The sequence below is a fragment of the Anomaloglossus baeobatrachus genome, chromosome 5 (assembly GCF_048569485.1).
Source record: "Anomaloglossus baeobatrachus isolate aAnoBae1 chromosome 5, aAnoBae1.hap1, whole genome shotgun sequence".
Classification (NCBI taxonomy): Eukaryota; Metazoa; Chordata; class Amphibia; order Anura; family Aromobatidae; genus Anomaloglossus; species Anomaloglossus baeobatrachus.
The window spans coordinates 413,461,845-413,477,821 of record NC_134357.1 but is presented as its reverse complement, the minus strand read 5'-3'; the positions used below and the strand labels follow the sequence as shown (position 1 = coordinate 413,477,821).

Sequence of the window (15,977 nt, the reverse complement as noted above, 5' to 3'; positions counted from 1 at the left end):
GCTTGGCTGAGTGACTTTGTGTATTGGGAACTACCGCGCCGGACGCTCCGGGAGCGGCGGCGCGGCTGGGACTTGTAGTTCGCCAGGGACTGGGCGCCGACCGCGCTTTTACGGCGGCGGCGCTTATAAATCCAGTCCCCGGCTTCTGCGGCCTAGTGCCGCTTCGTTCCCGCCCCCTCCCTGTCACTCAGGGAAGGGGACAGACGCTGAGCAATCAGCAGTGCCGAGGGCTGGAGCCTTATTTACATGCTCCAGCCCTCTCACTGCACACTGTCGGACGCCGGATTCCCGCTCTGACTTGGGGCACGCCCACGGCCCGCCCCTCCTCACACGAGCTGGGGAAGACGCCGGCAGCCATTACTGCAGTCCGAGCTCGGACTTTCGGCAACCAGGCAGGACGGTGGCGACCATACACCCGCTTATAGGCGGGCGGTAAGCGGCACACATAGTGCTGACCCCAATATATACTGCAGTGTGTACATGTGTATTTTAACTGCATAGGTCGCTATATGCCCGCTTGGAGAGCGACACATCAGCAGCAGGAAAGCAGGTGTGCTAAGGCACAGGCTTTCTAGGCTGCTTGTATTGCACGTACTGAAGTGTTCATTTGTGTTTATGCTTGTATGCTATACACTGCACTGTACAGTCGCTAGTCTTAGCTATATTCTCCTGGAATGGCTAGACTACAGCAGCAGAAAACCAAGGGTGCTGGGGCACAGGTTTTTTTCTATGCTGCTTGTATTGCATGGGCTGCAGTGTGCATTTGTACTTGTGCTTGTATGCTATACATTGCACTGTATGGTCACTCTTCTGGGCTATATTCCCCTAGATGACTAGTCTACAGCAGCAGAAGAGCAGAGGTGCCAGGGCACAGGCTTCTATGCTGCTTGTATTGCTTGTGCTGCAGTGTTCATTTGTACTTTATGCTTGTATGCTATACATTGCACTGTACGGTCACCAATCTTGGCTATATACTTCTAGATGGCTAGTCGGCAGCGGCAAAAAAGCAACACAGATTTTCAGTGCTGTTTTTACTACATGGGATGCTGTTCATGACACCGTCCCATTGTGTGCATGCTCCCCTGTAGCACTTCGTCTGCCGGGGTCTCTAGCACTTCGTCTGCCGGGGTCTCTACTAGTCGTGGCCAAAGAAACCACCTGTCATCCCTGTCCAAGGACAGGGACGGAGTTGCAGTTTCGACAGATATATTGTCATAAGATAGAGACTTGCAGTCCAGACAGGCCATGGGCAATCTTCCTGACCAACCTCATTTGGAACGGGGGGGTCCCAGGAGGACTCTCTGTATGATAAGGCAGCTCTCCAGGACTTTGATCCTGACATCGCTATCAATCCGGATACACCGGATGGTAACGCCATACGGAATGATCCTATAGCGTCCATCAATGGAAGGTTGGATCTTTCTCCCTCAGCTCCCCCAGTGGAGGAGTCCGCTTCACAGCAGGAGAAGTCCCTTTTCAGTATCTCAAACGGATATTGAGTATTTTTCTGGCCACGCTGACTTCAGAGAAGCAGTCCAGAAACACCACGCTTACCAGATAAGCGTCTTCTCCAAACGTTTTTAAGATACACGTTATCCCTTTTCCCCTGACGTGGTCAAGCGCTGGACCCAGGGTCCAAAGGTGGATTCTCCAATCTCCAGGCTTGCGTCTAGAGCCATAGTTGCACTGGAGATGGGGCTTCACTTAAAGATGCCATTCACAGACAGATGGACCCTGGTTGAAATCTGTCTAGGAGGCTATCGGCGTGTCGGTTGCTCCGGCATTCACAGCCGTATAGGCAACCTAACCTTTTCAGCTGTTCTTGCGCAGCTGGCCTTGAGCACATGTACATCTGTACCGCAGAGGCGTCCGTACCTCCGCAATGTCTGCTCTGCGACTTACCCTATTAATGCTGTCCTAAAAGTACAGTCGAGGTTTCGGTCCTTCCCAAGCTCGGACAGGTCCCAATTGTCCTCGTGCAAAAGGGCTACAAAACCTCAGACGGGCTCAGATTCCGGCCGGGCTCAATCACGCCCAAGGAAGGCAGCCGGAGGAACCGCTACCAAGGCGGTCTCCTCATGACTCTCAGCTCTCTCTCTCTCTCCGCATCCGCGGTTGATGGCAGACTCCCCCGCCTTTGGCGACATTTAGCTGCCACAGGTCACAGACCGGTGGGTGACGGACATTGTGCTCACGTGCACAGGACAGTGTTCTGTTCTCGTCCTCCGACTCCATTCTTCAGAACGGCCCCACCGAGCAGATGCCCTGCTGCAGGCGGTGGACGCTCTAAGAGCAGAAGGAGTGGTGATCCCTGTCCCCCCTCAGGAACGAGGGCGAGGGTTTGTACTCCAATCTCTTTGTGGCTCCAAAAAAGGACGGCTCCTTCCGTCCTGTTCTGGACCTAAAACTGCTCAATAAGCATGCGAACGCCAGGCGGTTCCGGATGGAATCCCTCCGATCCGTCATTACCTCAATGTCTCGAGGAGACTTCCTTGCCTCAACAGACATCAAAGATGCCTATCTCCACGTGCCAATTGCTACGGAGCACCTACGTTTTCTACGTTTTTTGATAGGAGACGACCATCTTCAGTTCGTAGCTCTGCCATTCGGTCTGGCGACAGCCCCACGGGTGTTCACCAAGGTCATGGCAGCAGTGGTAGCAGTCTTGCACTCTCAGGGACACCCGGTGATCCCTTACTTGGACGATCTACTCGTCAAAGCACCCTCCCTCGAGGCATGACAACGCAGCCTGAATGTTACGCTGGAGACTCTCCAGACTTTCGGGTGGATCATCAATTTGGCAAGGTCAAATCGGTCACCGACTCAATCACTAACGTATCTCGGCATGGAGTTCACACTCTATCAGCGATAGTGAAGCTTCCGCTGAACAAGCAGCGTTCACTGCAAACAGAGGTGCAGTCTCTCCTTCAAGGCCAGTCGCACCCCTTAAGGCGCCTCATGCACTTCCTAGGGAAGATGGTGGCAGCCATGGAGGCAGTTCCCTTTGCGCAGTTTCATCTGCGCCAACTGCAAGGGGACATTCTCCGCCAATGGGACGGGCAGTCAACCTCCCTGGACAGGAAAGTCTCCCTTTCCCAGACGGCCAAGGACTCTCTGCAATGGTGGCTTATTCCCACCTCATTGTCACAGTGAAGATCCTTCCTACCTCCATCCTGGGCAGTGGTCACGACAGATACGAGTCTGTCAGGGTGGGGAGCAGTTTGTCTCCGCCACAGGGCTCAGGGGACGTGGACTCAGCAGGAGTCCACCCTTCAGATCAATGTTCTGGAAATCGGGGCAGGGTATCTTACCCTACTAGCTTTCCAGCAGTGGCTAGAAAGAGAGCAGATCCGAATCCAGTCGGACAACTCCACAGCGGTGGCATACATCAACCACCAAGGAGGGACGCGCAGTCGGCAAGCCTTCCAGGAAGTCCGGCGAATCCTCATGTGGGTGGAGGACACAGCATCCACCATATCCGCAGTTCACATCCCGGGCGTAGAAAACTGGGAAGCAGACTTCCTCAGTCGCCAGGGTATGGACGCAGGGGAATGGTCCCTTCACCCGGACGTGTTTCAGGAAATCTGTCGCCGCTGGGGGGTGCCGGACGTCGACCTAATGGCGTCTCGGCACAACAACAAGGTCCCGGCATTTATGGCACGATCGCGCGATCACAGAGCTCTGGCGGCAGACGCCTTAGTGCAAGATTGGTCGCAGTTCCGGCTCACATATGTGTTTCCACCTCTGGCACTCTTGCCCAGAGTACTGCGCAAAAAATCAGATCCGATTGCAGCCGCGTCATACTCGTCGCCCCAGACTGGCCGAGGAGATCGTGGTACCCGGATCTGTGGCATCTCACGGTCGGCCGACCGTGGTCACTACCAGGCTGGCCAGACTTACTGTCCCAAGGGCCGTTTTTCCATCGGAATTCTGCGGCCCTGAACCTGACTGTGTGGCCATTGAGTCCTGGATCCTAGCGTCTTCAGGATTATCCCAAGGGGTCGTTGCCACCATGAAACAGGCTAGGAAGTCCACCTCTGCTAAGATCTACCACAGAACGTGGAAGATTTTCTTAACCTGGTGCTCGGCTCAGGGAGTGTCTCCCTGGCCATTTGCATTGCCTACTTTTCTTTCCTTCCTGCAATCGGGGTTAGAAAAGGGCTTGTCGCTCGGCTTCCTTAAGGGGGAAGTCTCGGCACTATCCGTGTTTTTTCAGAAGCGTCTAGCACGTCTTTCTAAGGTGCGCACGTTCCTACAGGGGGTCTGTCATATCGTACCCCCGTACAAGCGGCCGTTAGATCCATGGGATCTCAACAGGGTATTAGTTGCTCTCCAGAAGCCGCCTTTCGAGCCTCTGAAGGAAGTTTCCTTTCTCGCCTGTCACAGAAGGTGGCGTTTCTCGTTGCGATCACATCGCTTCGGCGAGTGTCTGAGCTGGCAGCTCTGTCATCCAAGGCTCCCTTCCTGGTGTTCCACCAGGACAAGGTAGTGCTGCGCCCCATTCCGGAGTTTCTCCCTAAGGTCGTATCCTCATTTCATCTTAATCAGGATATATCCTTGCCTTCCTTTTGTCCTCATCCGGTTCACCGGTATGAAAAGGACTTACGTTTGTTAGATCTGGTGAGAGCACTCAGACTCTACATTTCCCGCACGGCGCCCATGCGCCGTTCCGATGCACTTTTTGTCCTTGTCGCTGGTCCGCGCAAGGGGTTGCAGGCTTCTAAAGCCACCCTGGCTCGATGGATCAAAGAACCAATTCTAGAGGCCTACCGTTCTGCGGGGCTTCCGGTTCCTTCAGGGCTAAAAGCCCACTCAACCAGAGCCGTGGGTGCGTCCTGGGCATTACGACACCAGGCTTCGGCTCAACAAGTGTACCAGGCAGCTACCTGGTCCAGTCTGCACACTTTCACCAAGCATTATCAGGTGCATACCTATGCTTCGGCGGATGCCAGCTTAGGTAGAAGAGTCCTGCAGGCGGCAGTGACACCCCCGTAGGGGAGGGCTGTTTTGCAGCCCTAACATGAGGTATTTCTTTACCCACCCAGGGACAGCTTTTGGACGTCCCAATCGTCTGGGTCTCCCAATAGAGCGCTGAAGAAGAAGGGAATTTTGTTACTTACCGTAAATTCCTTTTCTTCTAGCTCTTATTGGGAGACCCAGCACCCGCCCTGTTGTCCTTCGGGATGTTTTTGTTGTTTGCGGGTACACATGTTGTTCATGTTGAACGGTTTTTCAGTTCTCCGATGTTACTCGGAGTTAATTTGTTTAAACCAGTTATTGGCTTTCCTCCTTCTTGCTTTGGCACTAAAACTGGAGAACCCGTGATACCACGGGGGGGTATAGCCAGAAGGGGAGGGGCCTTGCACTTTTTAGTGTAGTGCTTTGTGTGGCCTCCGGAGGCAGTAGCTATACCCCCAATCGTCAATCGTCTGGGTCTCCCAATAAGAGCTAGAAGAAAAGGAATTTACGGTAAGTAACAAAATTCCCTTCATTGTATACATTTGCTCTGTTCGGCCGCATTATTTGCTTTTGGCTATATACCCTCACTGATTGCTCTAAGAGGAGACAACAGCATGTCGTCCGCAAAAAGCAAGGGTGCCAAGGCACAGGCTTATTTTGCAACCTGTACCTCTTGTGCGGCTATGTTACCTGCAGGTTCCACCTACCCTCATTGTGTGCAATGCTCGGCCCCTGTGACACTCACTCAGCCGGAGCCTCAGGCACTGGTGGGACCCTCGGCCCAGGTAGAACCACCGGCTACCACTGTCCAGGTGGCAGGGACAGAGTTTGCAGGGTTGGCTGAGAAACTTTGAGTCACTTTCACAATCCATGGCTCAGTCTATGGACAGATGGTCTGCTAAGATACTAGAAGCTTTGCAGTCCAGACCGGTAACACAGGCCCCGGGCACTGTTGAATCATTGCCCCCAGGCCCCCCTCGGTCGGCGCAGCAAAGTGCTCCTGGGGGGACTCCTAGGTCCCACGGTGAGGACTCCGACACGGACCGCAGTCCCAGACCGGCTAAGCGGTCTCGCTGGGAGCTTCCCTCGACTTCATCACACTGCTCAGGGTCTCAGCATGAGGACTCTCTGGAGGATGAAGCGGAGGTGGCAGATCAGGGCTCTGATCCTGACGCTGCTCTCAATCTTGATACACCTGAAGGGGACGCCATAGTAAATGACCTTATAGCGTCCATCAACCAGGTGCTAGAACTTTCTCCTCCAACTCCACCGATTGAGGAGTCAGCTTCACAGCAGGAGAAACACCAATTTAGGTTTCCCAAACGTACACGGAGTGCGTTTTTCGATCACTCCAACTTCAGAGATGCAGTCCAGAAACACCGAGCATTTCCGGACAAGCGCTTTACTAAGCGCCTTAATGACACACGTTACCCCTTCCCCACTGACGTAGTTAAGGGTTGGGCTCAGTGTCCCAAGGTGGATCCTCCAGTCTCTAGACTGGCGGCTAGATCCATAGTAGCAGTGGCAGATGGTTCATCGCTCAAGGATGCCACTGACAGGCAAATAGAGCTCCTGATGAAATCCATCTATGAAGCCATAGGCGCGTCTTTTGCTCCGGCATTCGCAGCCGTATGGGCACTCCAAGCTATCTCAGCTTGTCTGTCTGAGATTAATGCAGTCACACGTGCCTCTACTCCGCAGGTTGTGTCTTTAACCTCTCAGGCGTCGGCTTTTTCGTCCTACGCCATGAACGCCGTCCTGGACTCTGCGAGCCGTACAGCGGTAGCATCCGCCAATTCAGTGGCAGTCCGCAGGGCCATGTGGCTACGCGAATGGAAGGCAGACTCTGCTTCCAAGAAGTTCTTAACCGGTTTGCCATTTTCTGGCGACCGTCTGTTTGGCGAGCAATTGGATGAAATTATTAAACAATCCAAGGGAAAGGACTCGTCCTTACCCCAGTCCAAACCAAACAGACCTCAGCAACGGAAGATACAACCGAGGTTTCGGTCCTTTCGGCCCTCAGCCAGGTCTCAATTCTCCACGTCCAACAGGCCACAGAAGGGCCAGAGGAACTCTGATTCATGGCGGTCTAAGTCACGTCCTAAAAAGACCGCCGGAGGAACCGCCCCCAAGGCGGCCTCATGACTTTCGGCCTCTCCAAATCGCATCCTCGGTCGGTGGCAGGCTCTCCCGCTTTTGCGACGCCTGGTTGCCACATGTCCAAGACCGATGGGTGAGAGACATTCTGTCTCACGGTTACAGGATAGAGTTCAGCTCTCGTCCTCCGACTCGTTTCTTCAGAACATCTCCGCCCCCCGAGCGAGCCGATGCTCTTTTTCAGGCGGTGAACACTCTGAAGGCAGAAGGAGTAGTGATCCCTGTTCCCCTTCAGGAATGTGGTCGCGGTTTTTACTCCAACTTGTTTGTGGTGCCAAAAAAGGACGGATCATTCCGTCCCGTTCTGGACCTCAAACTGCTCAACAGACACGTGAAAACCAGACGGTTCCGGATGGAATCTCTCCGCTCCGTCATCGCCTCGATGTCCCAAGGAGACTTCCTAGCATCAATCGACATCAGGGATGCTTATCTCCACGTGCCGATTGCACCAGAGCATCAGCGCTTCCTGCGTTTCGCCATCGGAGACGAACACCTTCAGTTCGTGGCACTGCCTTTCGGCCTGGCGACAGCCCCACGGGTCTTCACCAAGGTCATGGCAACAGTGGTGGCAGTCCTACACTCTCAGGGACACTCGGTGATCCCTTACTTAGACGATCTTCTAGTCAAGGCACCCTCCCGGGTGGCATGCCAACACAGCCTGAACACTGCTCTGGAGACTCTCCAGAGGTTCGGGTGGATCATCAATTTCCCAAAGTCAAAATTGACACCGACCCAATCGCTAACTTACCTCGGGATGGAGTTTCATACTCTCTCAGCGATAGTGAAGCTACCGCTGGACAAACAGCGTTCACTACAGACAGGGGTGCAATCTCTCCTTCGAGCCCAGTCACACCCCTTGAGGCGCCTCATGCACTTCCTAGGGAAGATGGTGGCAGCAATGGAGGCAGTTCCATTTGCGCAGTTTCATCTGCGCCCACTCCAATGGGACATTCTCCGCAAATGGGACAGGAGGTCGACGTCCCTCGACAGGAACGTCTCCCTTTCTCGGGCAGCCATAGCCTCTCTTCAGTGGTGGCTTCTTCCCACTTCTCTGTCGAAAGGAAAATCCTTCCTGCCCCCATCCTGGGCTGTGGTCACGACGGACGCGAGTCTGTCAGGGTGGGGAGCGGTCTTCCTCCACCACAGGGCTCAGGGAACCTTGACTCCGACAGAGTCCTCCCTTCAGATCAATGTTCTGGAGATAAGGGCAGTGTATCTAGCCCTAAAGGCGTTCCAGCTGTGGCTGGAAGGCAGGCAGATCCGAATTCAGTCGGACAACGCCACGGCGGTGGCGTACATCAACCACCAAGGCGGCACACGCAGTCGTCAAGCCTTCCAAGAAGTTCGGCGGATTCTGCTGTGGGTGGAAGCCACAGCCTCCACCATCTCCGCAGTTCACATCCCGGGCGTAGAAAACTGGGAAGCAGACTTTCTCAGTCGCCAGGGCATGGACGCAGGGGAATGGTCTCTTCACCCGGACGTATTTCAAGAGATCTGTTGCCGCTGGGGAACGCCGGACGTCGACCTAATGGCGTCCCGGCACAACAACAAGGTCCCGGCATTCATGGCACGGTCTCAAGATCACAGAGCTCTGGTGGCAGACGCATTAGTTCAGGATTGGTCGCAGTTTCGACTGCCTTATGTATTTCCTCCTCTTGCACTGCTGCCCAGAGTGTTACGCAAGATCAGGTCCGACTGCCGCCGCGCCATCCTCATCGCCCCAGACTGGCCGAGGAGGTCGTGGTACCCGGATCTGTGGCATCTCACGGTGGGTCAACCGTGGGCACTACCAGACCGACCAGACTTGCTGTCTCAAGGGCCATTTTTCCATCTGAATTCTGCGGCCCTCAACCTGACTGTGTGGCCATTGAGTCCTGGCTCCTAGCGTCTTCAGGGTTATCTCAAGAGGTCATTGCCACTATGAGACAGGCCAGGAAACCAACATCCGCCAAGATCTACCACAGGACGTGGAGGATCTTCTTATCCTGGTGCTCTGATCAGGGTTTTACTCCCTGGCCGTTTGCCTTGCCCACCTTTCTGTCTTTCCTTCAATCCGGAATGGACAAGGGTTTGTCTCTCAGCTCTCTCAAGGGACAAGTATCGGCGCTTTCCGTGTTTTTTCAAAAGCGTCTAGCCAGGCTTCCGCAGGTACGCACGTTCCTGCAGGGGGTTTGCCACATAGTCCCACCTTACAAGCGTCCGCTAGAACCCTGGGATCTTAACAGGGTGCTAACGGCTCTTCAGAAACCACCTTTCAAGCCGATGAGGGATGTTTCTCTTTCACGCCTTTCGCAGAAGGTGGTCTTCCTAGTGGCAGTCACATCACTTCGAAGAGTGTCGGAGCTAGCAGCGCTGTCATGCAAAGCCCCCTTCCTGGTGTTTCACCAGGATAAGGTGGTACTGCGTCCGGTCCCGGAATTTCTCCCTAAGGTGGTATCCCCTTTTCATCTCAATCAGGATATCGCCTTACCTTCTTTTTGTCCTAATCCAGTTCACCAATGTGAAAAGGATTTGCACTTGTTAGATCTCGTGAGAGCACTCAGACTCTGCATTTCTCGCACGGCGCCCCTGCGCCGTTCTGATGCGCTCTTTGTCCTTGTCGCTGGCCAGCGTAAGGGGTCGCAGGCTTCCAAGTCGACCTTGGCTCGGTGGATCAAGGAACCGATTCTTGAAGCCTATCGTTCTTCTGGGCTTCCGGTTCCTTCAGGGCTGAAAGCCCATTCTACCAGAGCCGTGGGTGCGTCCTGGGCATTGCGGCACCAGGCTACGGCTCAGCAGGTGTGTCAGGCGGCTACCTGGTCGAGTCTGCACACTTTCACGAAACACTATCAGGTGCATGCCTATGCTTCGGCAGATGCCAGCCTAGGTAGGCGAGTCCTTCAGGCGGCGGTTGCCCACCTGTAAGAGGGGGCCGTTTTACGGCTCTTTTTATCGAGGTATTCTTTTACCCACCCAGGGACTGCTTTTGGACGTCCCAATTGTCTGGGTCTCCCAATGGAGCGACAAAGAAGAAGGGAATTTTTTTTACTTACCGTAAATTCCTTTTCTTCTAGCTCCTATTGGGAGACCCAGCACCCGCCCCTGTTCCCTTCGGGCTGTTGTTCTTTTGTGTACACATGTTGTTCATGTTGAATTGTTCTTTGGTTCATGGTTTCAGTTCTCTGAACATCCTTCGGATTGAGTTTACCTTAGACCAATTTATAAGTTTCCTCCTTCCTGCTTTGGCACCAAAACTGATGGGCCCGTGATGCACGGGAGGGTGTATAGGCAGAGGGGAGGGGTTACACTTTTTAAAGTGTAATACTTTGTGTGGCCTCCGGAGGCAGAAGCCTATACACCCAATTGTCTGGGTCTCCCAATAGGAGCTAGAAGAAAAGGAATTTACAGTAAGTAAACAAAATTCCCTTCTTCCTGACTACCAATCATTGAATTGGATTTTCTCAAATTCTTTACAGATTGTGCCAGGAGACCCTTTGGATAAAAGCATCATTATAAGACCACTGGAACCTCAACCAGCACCTCACCTCGCCAGAGAATTTATGATCAAAACGAGACGTAGGAAGGTATGTTATAGATTCATTCTTTGATAATGTATTATGTCAATGTGGCTTTAATAGCTTACCTTTGATATAATCTATATCATGGTGCTTTACAAAGCTTGACTGCCCCTTTATTTTACTAATTACTGTAGGATCCCCAAAAACTCTGCAGTAGTGACCACATCTTTGTAAGGGCATGTGCGCACGTGTGCGTATTGCATGCATTTACGCTGCGTCTAGCACTACAGCGTAAATGCATGTGTCCTGCGTCCCCTGCACAATCTATGAAGATTGTGCATAATCCAACTGCAAGTTGCATTTGAGAGCGTAGCGATTTGCATGCTGAAATTTTGATCCAAATCGCTGCGTTCAAAAATGCAGCATGTCACTTCTTTCGTGCACTTTGGATGCAGCTCCCACTCTCTGTCTTTGGGAGAGGCAGCATCCCAAGCACATGAAATCGACATTTATTCTGCAGAAACACTGCATCTATTATGCAGTGTTTCTGTAGCGATTTGAATCGCACATGAGCTGTCAAATCACTGCTGAATTTTCTGCAGTGACACGACGCAACGTGTGCACATGCCCTAAAACTGATAGGGGACGCTTTTTGTAAATACTGTGTGTTGCCAATTCAGCCTTTGAGCTGCGCTATCGCGGTTCACTCTTCCCCATTGCACGAGCTCTGGGATCCTGTGATGTCATGTCAAGTTCCAGTTAACCGGACATCACCGAAGCCCCGGCCCCAGTCTCCGTGAGTGACTGGGCTGTGGACGGCGTTTCACTGCTCATCACAGCGCAGCATCTCGCACATTCTCTCCTTCACTGCAGAGCGCAGCAAGCATGGAGATGCTGGGTTGTGCTGAACGGTGAAATGCCCCCCACAGCTAAGTCACTCAGGAAGACTGGGGTTGGGGTCGGTGATGTCAGGTCAACTGGAAGTTGACGTGACATCACCAGATCCCAGAAGTCACAGAGCCCTGGAGTAACGCAATGGGGAAGAGCGGACCACAATAGCGCTGCTCAGAGGCTGAATTGGCAACACAAGGTATTTACAAAAAGCCTTCCCTATCAGTTTTACAGAGAATTGAACCACCCCTTTAAGACAAATTAAGAGCACTTTTCAGAAAAACCACAAAACTAGCCATAGACTGTCATTTGTTATGTAGGAGGGATTTTAAAGTCAGGAAAATTAAAACTGGAAAACGGCTTTTCACATTACATAATAGTAGTAATATATATTCGGTGTTGCGGGTACATTTTCGTGTACCCAAGATCATCACCAGAGTAGTCTGGTGGGAAATAGAAAGCACCAAAATAGGATTGGTGGGAGACTGGTAAGTTTAGTATGTCTCTTTGTTTTTAATAATAATAATAATAATAATAATAATAATATTACATGATATAAGCAGTTATCCCCCTAAAATATGTCCATCCTGGCTTCTCAATACTTGGATAAAATGAGTGACTTTATATAGTCCCTAAACTAACTCATATCCTGGGTTTATACAAAAGCATCTCCTTGACATAATGATGCTGCCCGGTATGGAACGCTCAGTTAGATATGTGGAAATAGTGCACAGTGAATGCCCTCAGCTATATAAAATAAAAAAGGCTGTATTTTCCATTGTATAATAACTATTATTCTTTCTTGCAGGGTCTAAGTGAAGATGTAAGCATCAGCAAGTTTTTCGACGACCCTATGTTGTTGGAATTGGCCAAACAGGATGTGGTACTGAACTACCCAATGTAAACTCAATAAGAAGCCTTGCCTTAAGGTTTATCATTCAGCTACAATTAACATCTTGCCTCCTGTATGGTACCAGGGTGGCTCCGTTCATTTTTGCATAGTGTGCCATTGTCTTTGGCCCGATGTGAATCTGTTTTTATTGCAGTGAATATTCTCTACATCCCGAGCTCTTATGATGTAGGAAACCTGACTCTACCCAATAAGTTACTTTTCATGTGTACATAATGTTTATTTTTTAATAAACTTTTTCATCTGTCTACTGTATTGTTTTTTTTTGTTTAAATTCATGGCATAGCTGCGGCAAGGGAGTTCGGCATCTTCCCCATCTGGCATATGTGTACATATTTATTTATAAGTAGTCAAAAGAAAAGAAAGCTAGGCACTGCAAGCCCAGGTGTGTACTCACTGATCTGTGGTTTTCACGTGGAACACGGCCCTCCAGCCGATCTCCGTGGTGCTCTGCCAACAGGTAAGAATCCAAAAAGAGCTTCAAAAAAGAAGTAATGGCGGCAACTCACTGGTAGATATGAAATGGCAAATTTATTGCACAAACTGCGGCATAGTTACAGCAAACACGGGGAGGGGGGGAGTGCAGGAGCGCCGGACGACGGGACCTGTGGAAGCACCCGTGTGGTGCGAAACGGCCGTCGTCCGGCGCTCCTGCACTACACCACCCCCCACCCCCCCTCCCCGTGTTTGCTGTAACTATACCGCAGTTTGTGCAACAAATTTGCCATTTCATATCTACCAGTGAGTTGCCGCCATTCCTTCTTTTTTGAAGATATTTATTTATAAGGGAAATACCTGTACTAACCATGTCATACTGGGATATCTCACTCATGCACATTTTGATCTAATCATTGCAGTAAATAGATGAAGTATGTGCATAGTTATTTTCTTTATCGTTCCTTTGGGAGACCCAGACCTTGGGTGTTTAGCTTCTGCCTCCGAGGACACACAAAGTACTACACGTAAAAGTGTAGCTCCTCCCTCTGTGCCTATACACCCCCTGGTGAGCCAGTCACAGCCAGTTTTTCGCTTTGTGTTCAGGAGGACATACATCCACACATGCATTCTCATATGATTTTTTTTTTTTTTTGGAAAAAGATTGAAGAAGTGCGGGTCCACGTCTGGACTCCCGGCATATCCCTTCTCACCCCACTGTGTCGGTGGTGTTTCTAAGGTTGATTTCCAAGGCTGGAGCCTTACATCCGTGCTCCTTCACCATCCCTCCTGGGCTCTGGATTGAAGTGGGAGCCAGCGCGGTCTCCATGCCTGGCAGGAGACCGGTCTCCGTCCACAGCCCCTTGAGGACCCTCCTGGTCCGGAGCACTCATCCCCAGGGACCTGGCCCTGCGTCTCAGCAGCTAAGTACCTGAGACGTTCATATGTTGGGGGTCCCTGTCCTTTATTGTGTGGGGAGAGTGTGTTTGCTGTATTTGTTTTGACATTTCCGGCGGGTCCTCTGGCTTTTCGCCCGAGAACCGCGCCGATGGTGCCTGCGCGTCGGCCTCGCTGCTCAAATTTAGGCCCTGGCTTCGCCGGAGGCCTAGTTTCTGTTACCTGCCCTCGCATGTCATTCATGCAGAGGGACAGGCACGGCTCCTCCCGGCGGCCGTCCTGCACAGGGGAGGGACACTCCCCACTACTTGTGCGTGACTCCCCCCCCTGCAGGCCTCTATGGCCCTCCAGATCCCGCTTTCCTACAGGGACGCCCCCGTTCCGCCCCCTCTCTTCGCTTCGGCGGCCATTTTCTTGAACAGGGTTCACTCTGCGCTGGGACATCCTGCACTCTGCTTCCCTGCTGAGGTGCTGTGCATTGGGGGTCCGGGCTTCGGGATCTGGAGGGCACACAACACCGCTTCCGGCGGTCTGGTAAGCCACAGCCGGTCTCTGGTTGTGGACCTCTGAATATACTCCCTGGGGTTCATTCTCTTTGTAGAAGCTGTTTTCCCCACTCCAGCAGCATGTCTCACACGAGGAGCAAGGCTCCAAAGCTTTATACTGCATGCGCTGCATGTAAGCTCCTGCTGCCTGAACCGAGCACCTATCCACATTGTGATGTCTGCTCTAACTTGGAGGTGCCACAGCCTGGAGTCTCACCCCCAGTGGTCTCTCAGGCTGCTTCTGCTCCTGTGGCTGAATGCCCGGCCTGGGTAGAGTCCTTCTCTAGGTCTATCTCCCAGTCATTTGCTGAGTCCATGGGACTTCTGTCCAGGACTTTGATGAATATGCATCAGCCCCCTTCACAGGGTGGGTGCCTCTAATGCTCTTGCTAAGGGTCCTTTAGGATCCCTATCCTCTGACCTCCATCCACTGGAGCTCACAGAGGATTCATCATCAGGGCACAGACCCCGTCCTCCTAAGAGGCGCTGCAGGGTTTCTTCTCCCTCCTCATCCCGCGGCTCTGATTCAAGGGTTGAGGACTCGCAAGATGAGGAGGATGCCTTTACAAGGGGCTCGGAGGCTAACTCCATGTGCCCCATTGATCTTTCCGAGGGTGACTCAGAACTTAGTGACTTGATTGCTTCCATTAATTCTGTACTGGATCTCAACCCTCCAGTATCAGAGGAGCAACCCTCTCTGGCAGAAAAGCACCAGTTTACCTCGCCTAAGAGAGTAAAGAGTGTGTTCTTTAACCACTCCAGTTTTCAGACCGCTGTGACCAAACCCAGGGCCTTTCCTGACAAACGCTTCCCAAAGCGTGGTTCTGATGACAGTTTTCCCTTTCCACCTGAGGTGGTCAAGGAGTGGGCTCACTCCCCAAAGGTAGACCCTCCGGTGTCTAGGCTCTCAGCCCGGACCGTTGTGTCGGTGGCTGATGGCACTTCCCTTAAGGATGCCACTGACGTCAGATTGACCTTCTGGCCAAATCCGTGTATGAAGCGGCGGGGGCCGCGTTTTCCCCAACTTTTGCAGCAGTGTGGGCCCTCAAAACCATCTCTGCTTCTCTAGAGGAGATGCATTCCCTCATCAGGGAATCTATGCCCGAGATGGTTGCCTTAACTTCTCAAGCTTCAGCTTTTTCTTTTTATGCCATGTCTGCCATGCTAGAGGCTTCTCACCGCACTGCGGTGGCTTCGGCTAATTCCCTCGTTATCCGCAGGATCTTGTGGCTTCGAGAGTGGAAGGCAGATGCTTCTTCAAAGAAGTACCTTGCGGGGCTCCCTTTGGCTGGTTCCCGGCTGTTCGGTGAACAGCTGGATGAAATTATTAAGGAGGTTACTGGCGGGAAGAGTACTTCCATGCCACAAACCAAGACCAGGAAACCTGCCCAGGGTAGGATTCAGTCGAGGTTTCGCTCCTTTCGTTCCTCCAACTGGTCGTCCTCTAAGCCCTCCGCCTCGTCCGCTAACTCAGCTAAGGACCAGAAATCCAGCTGGCGCTCAAGAGCGCGTCCACAGAAGACCGCAGGAGGTCCTGCCACTAAGGCAGCCTCCTCGTGACTCTCTGCCCGCTCCAGCAACGTCCTTAGTCGGTGGCAGGCTCTCCCACTTTGGCGACGCTTGGTTTCAACAGGTCTTCGATCAGTGGGTGAGAGATATCATTTCTCATGGCTACTGGATAGAATT

At 52.3% G+C, this 15,977-nt stretch overlaps 1 protein-coding gene across 1 annotated transcript in view; it reads left to right on the top strand.

Annotated features, from left to right (window-relative positions):
* The window catches only part of EFTUD2 (elongation factor Tu GTP binding domain containing 2), a 105,531-nt gene extending 92,869 nt beyond the window's left edge, over positions 1 to 12,662 (top strand). The window contains exons 27-28 of the mRNA XM_075350253.1: positions 10,572 to 10,679; positions 12,313 to 12,662. Of these exons, the coding sequence (XP_075206368.1) occupies positions 10,572 to 10,679; positions 12,313 to 12,408 (204 nt within the window). The 3' untranslated portion in view covers positions 12,409 to 12,662. The remainder of the gene's footprint in view (positions 1 to 10,571; positions 10,680 to 12,312) is intronic.
* Positions 12,663 to 15,977: the final 3,315 nt, after the last annotated feature.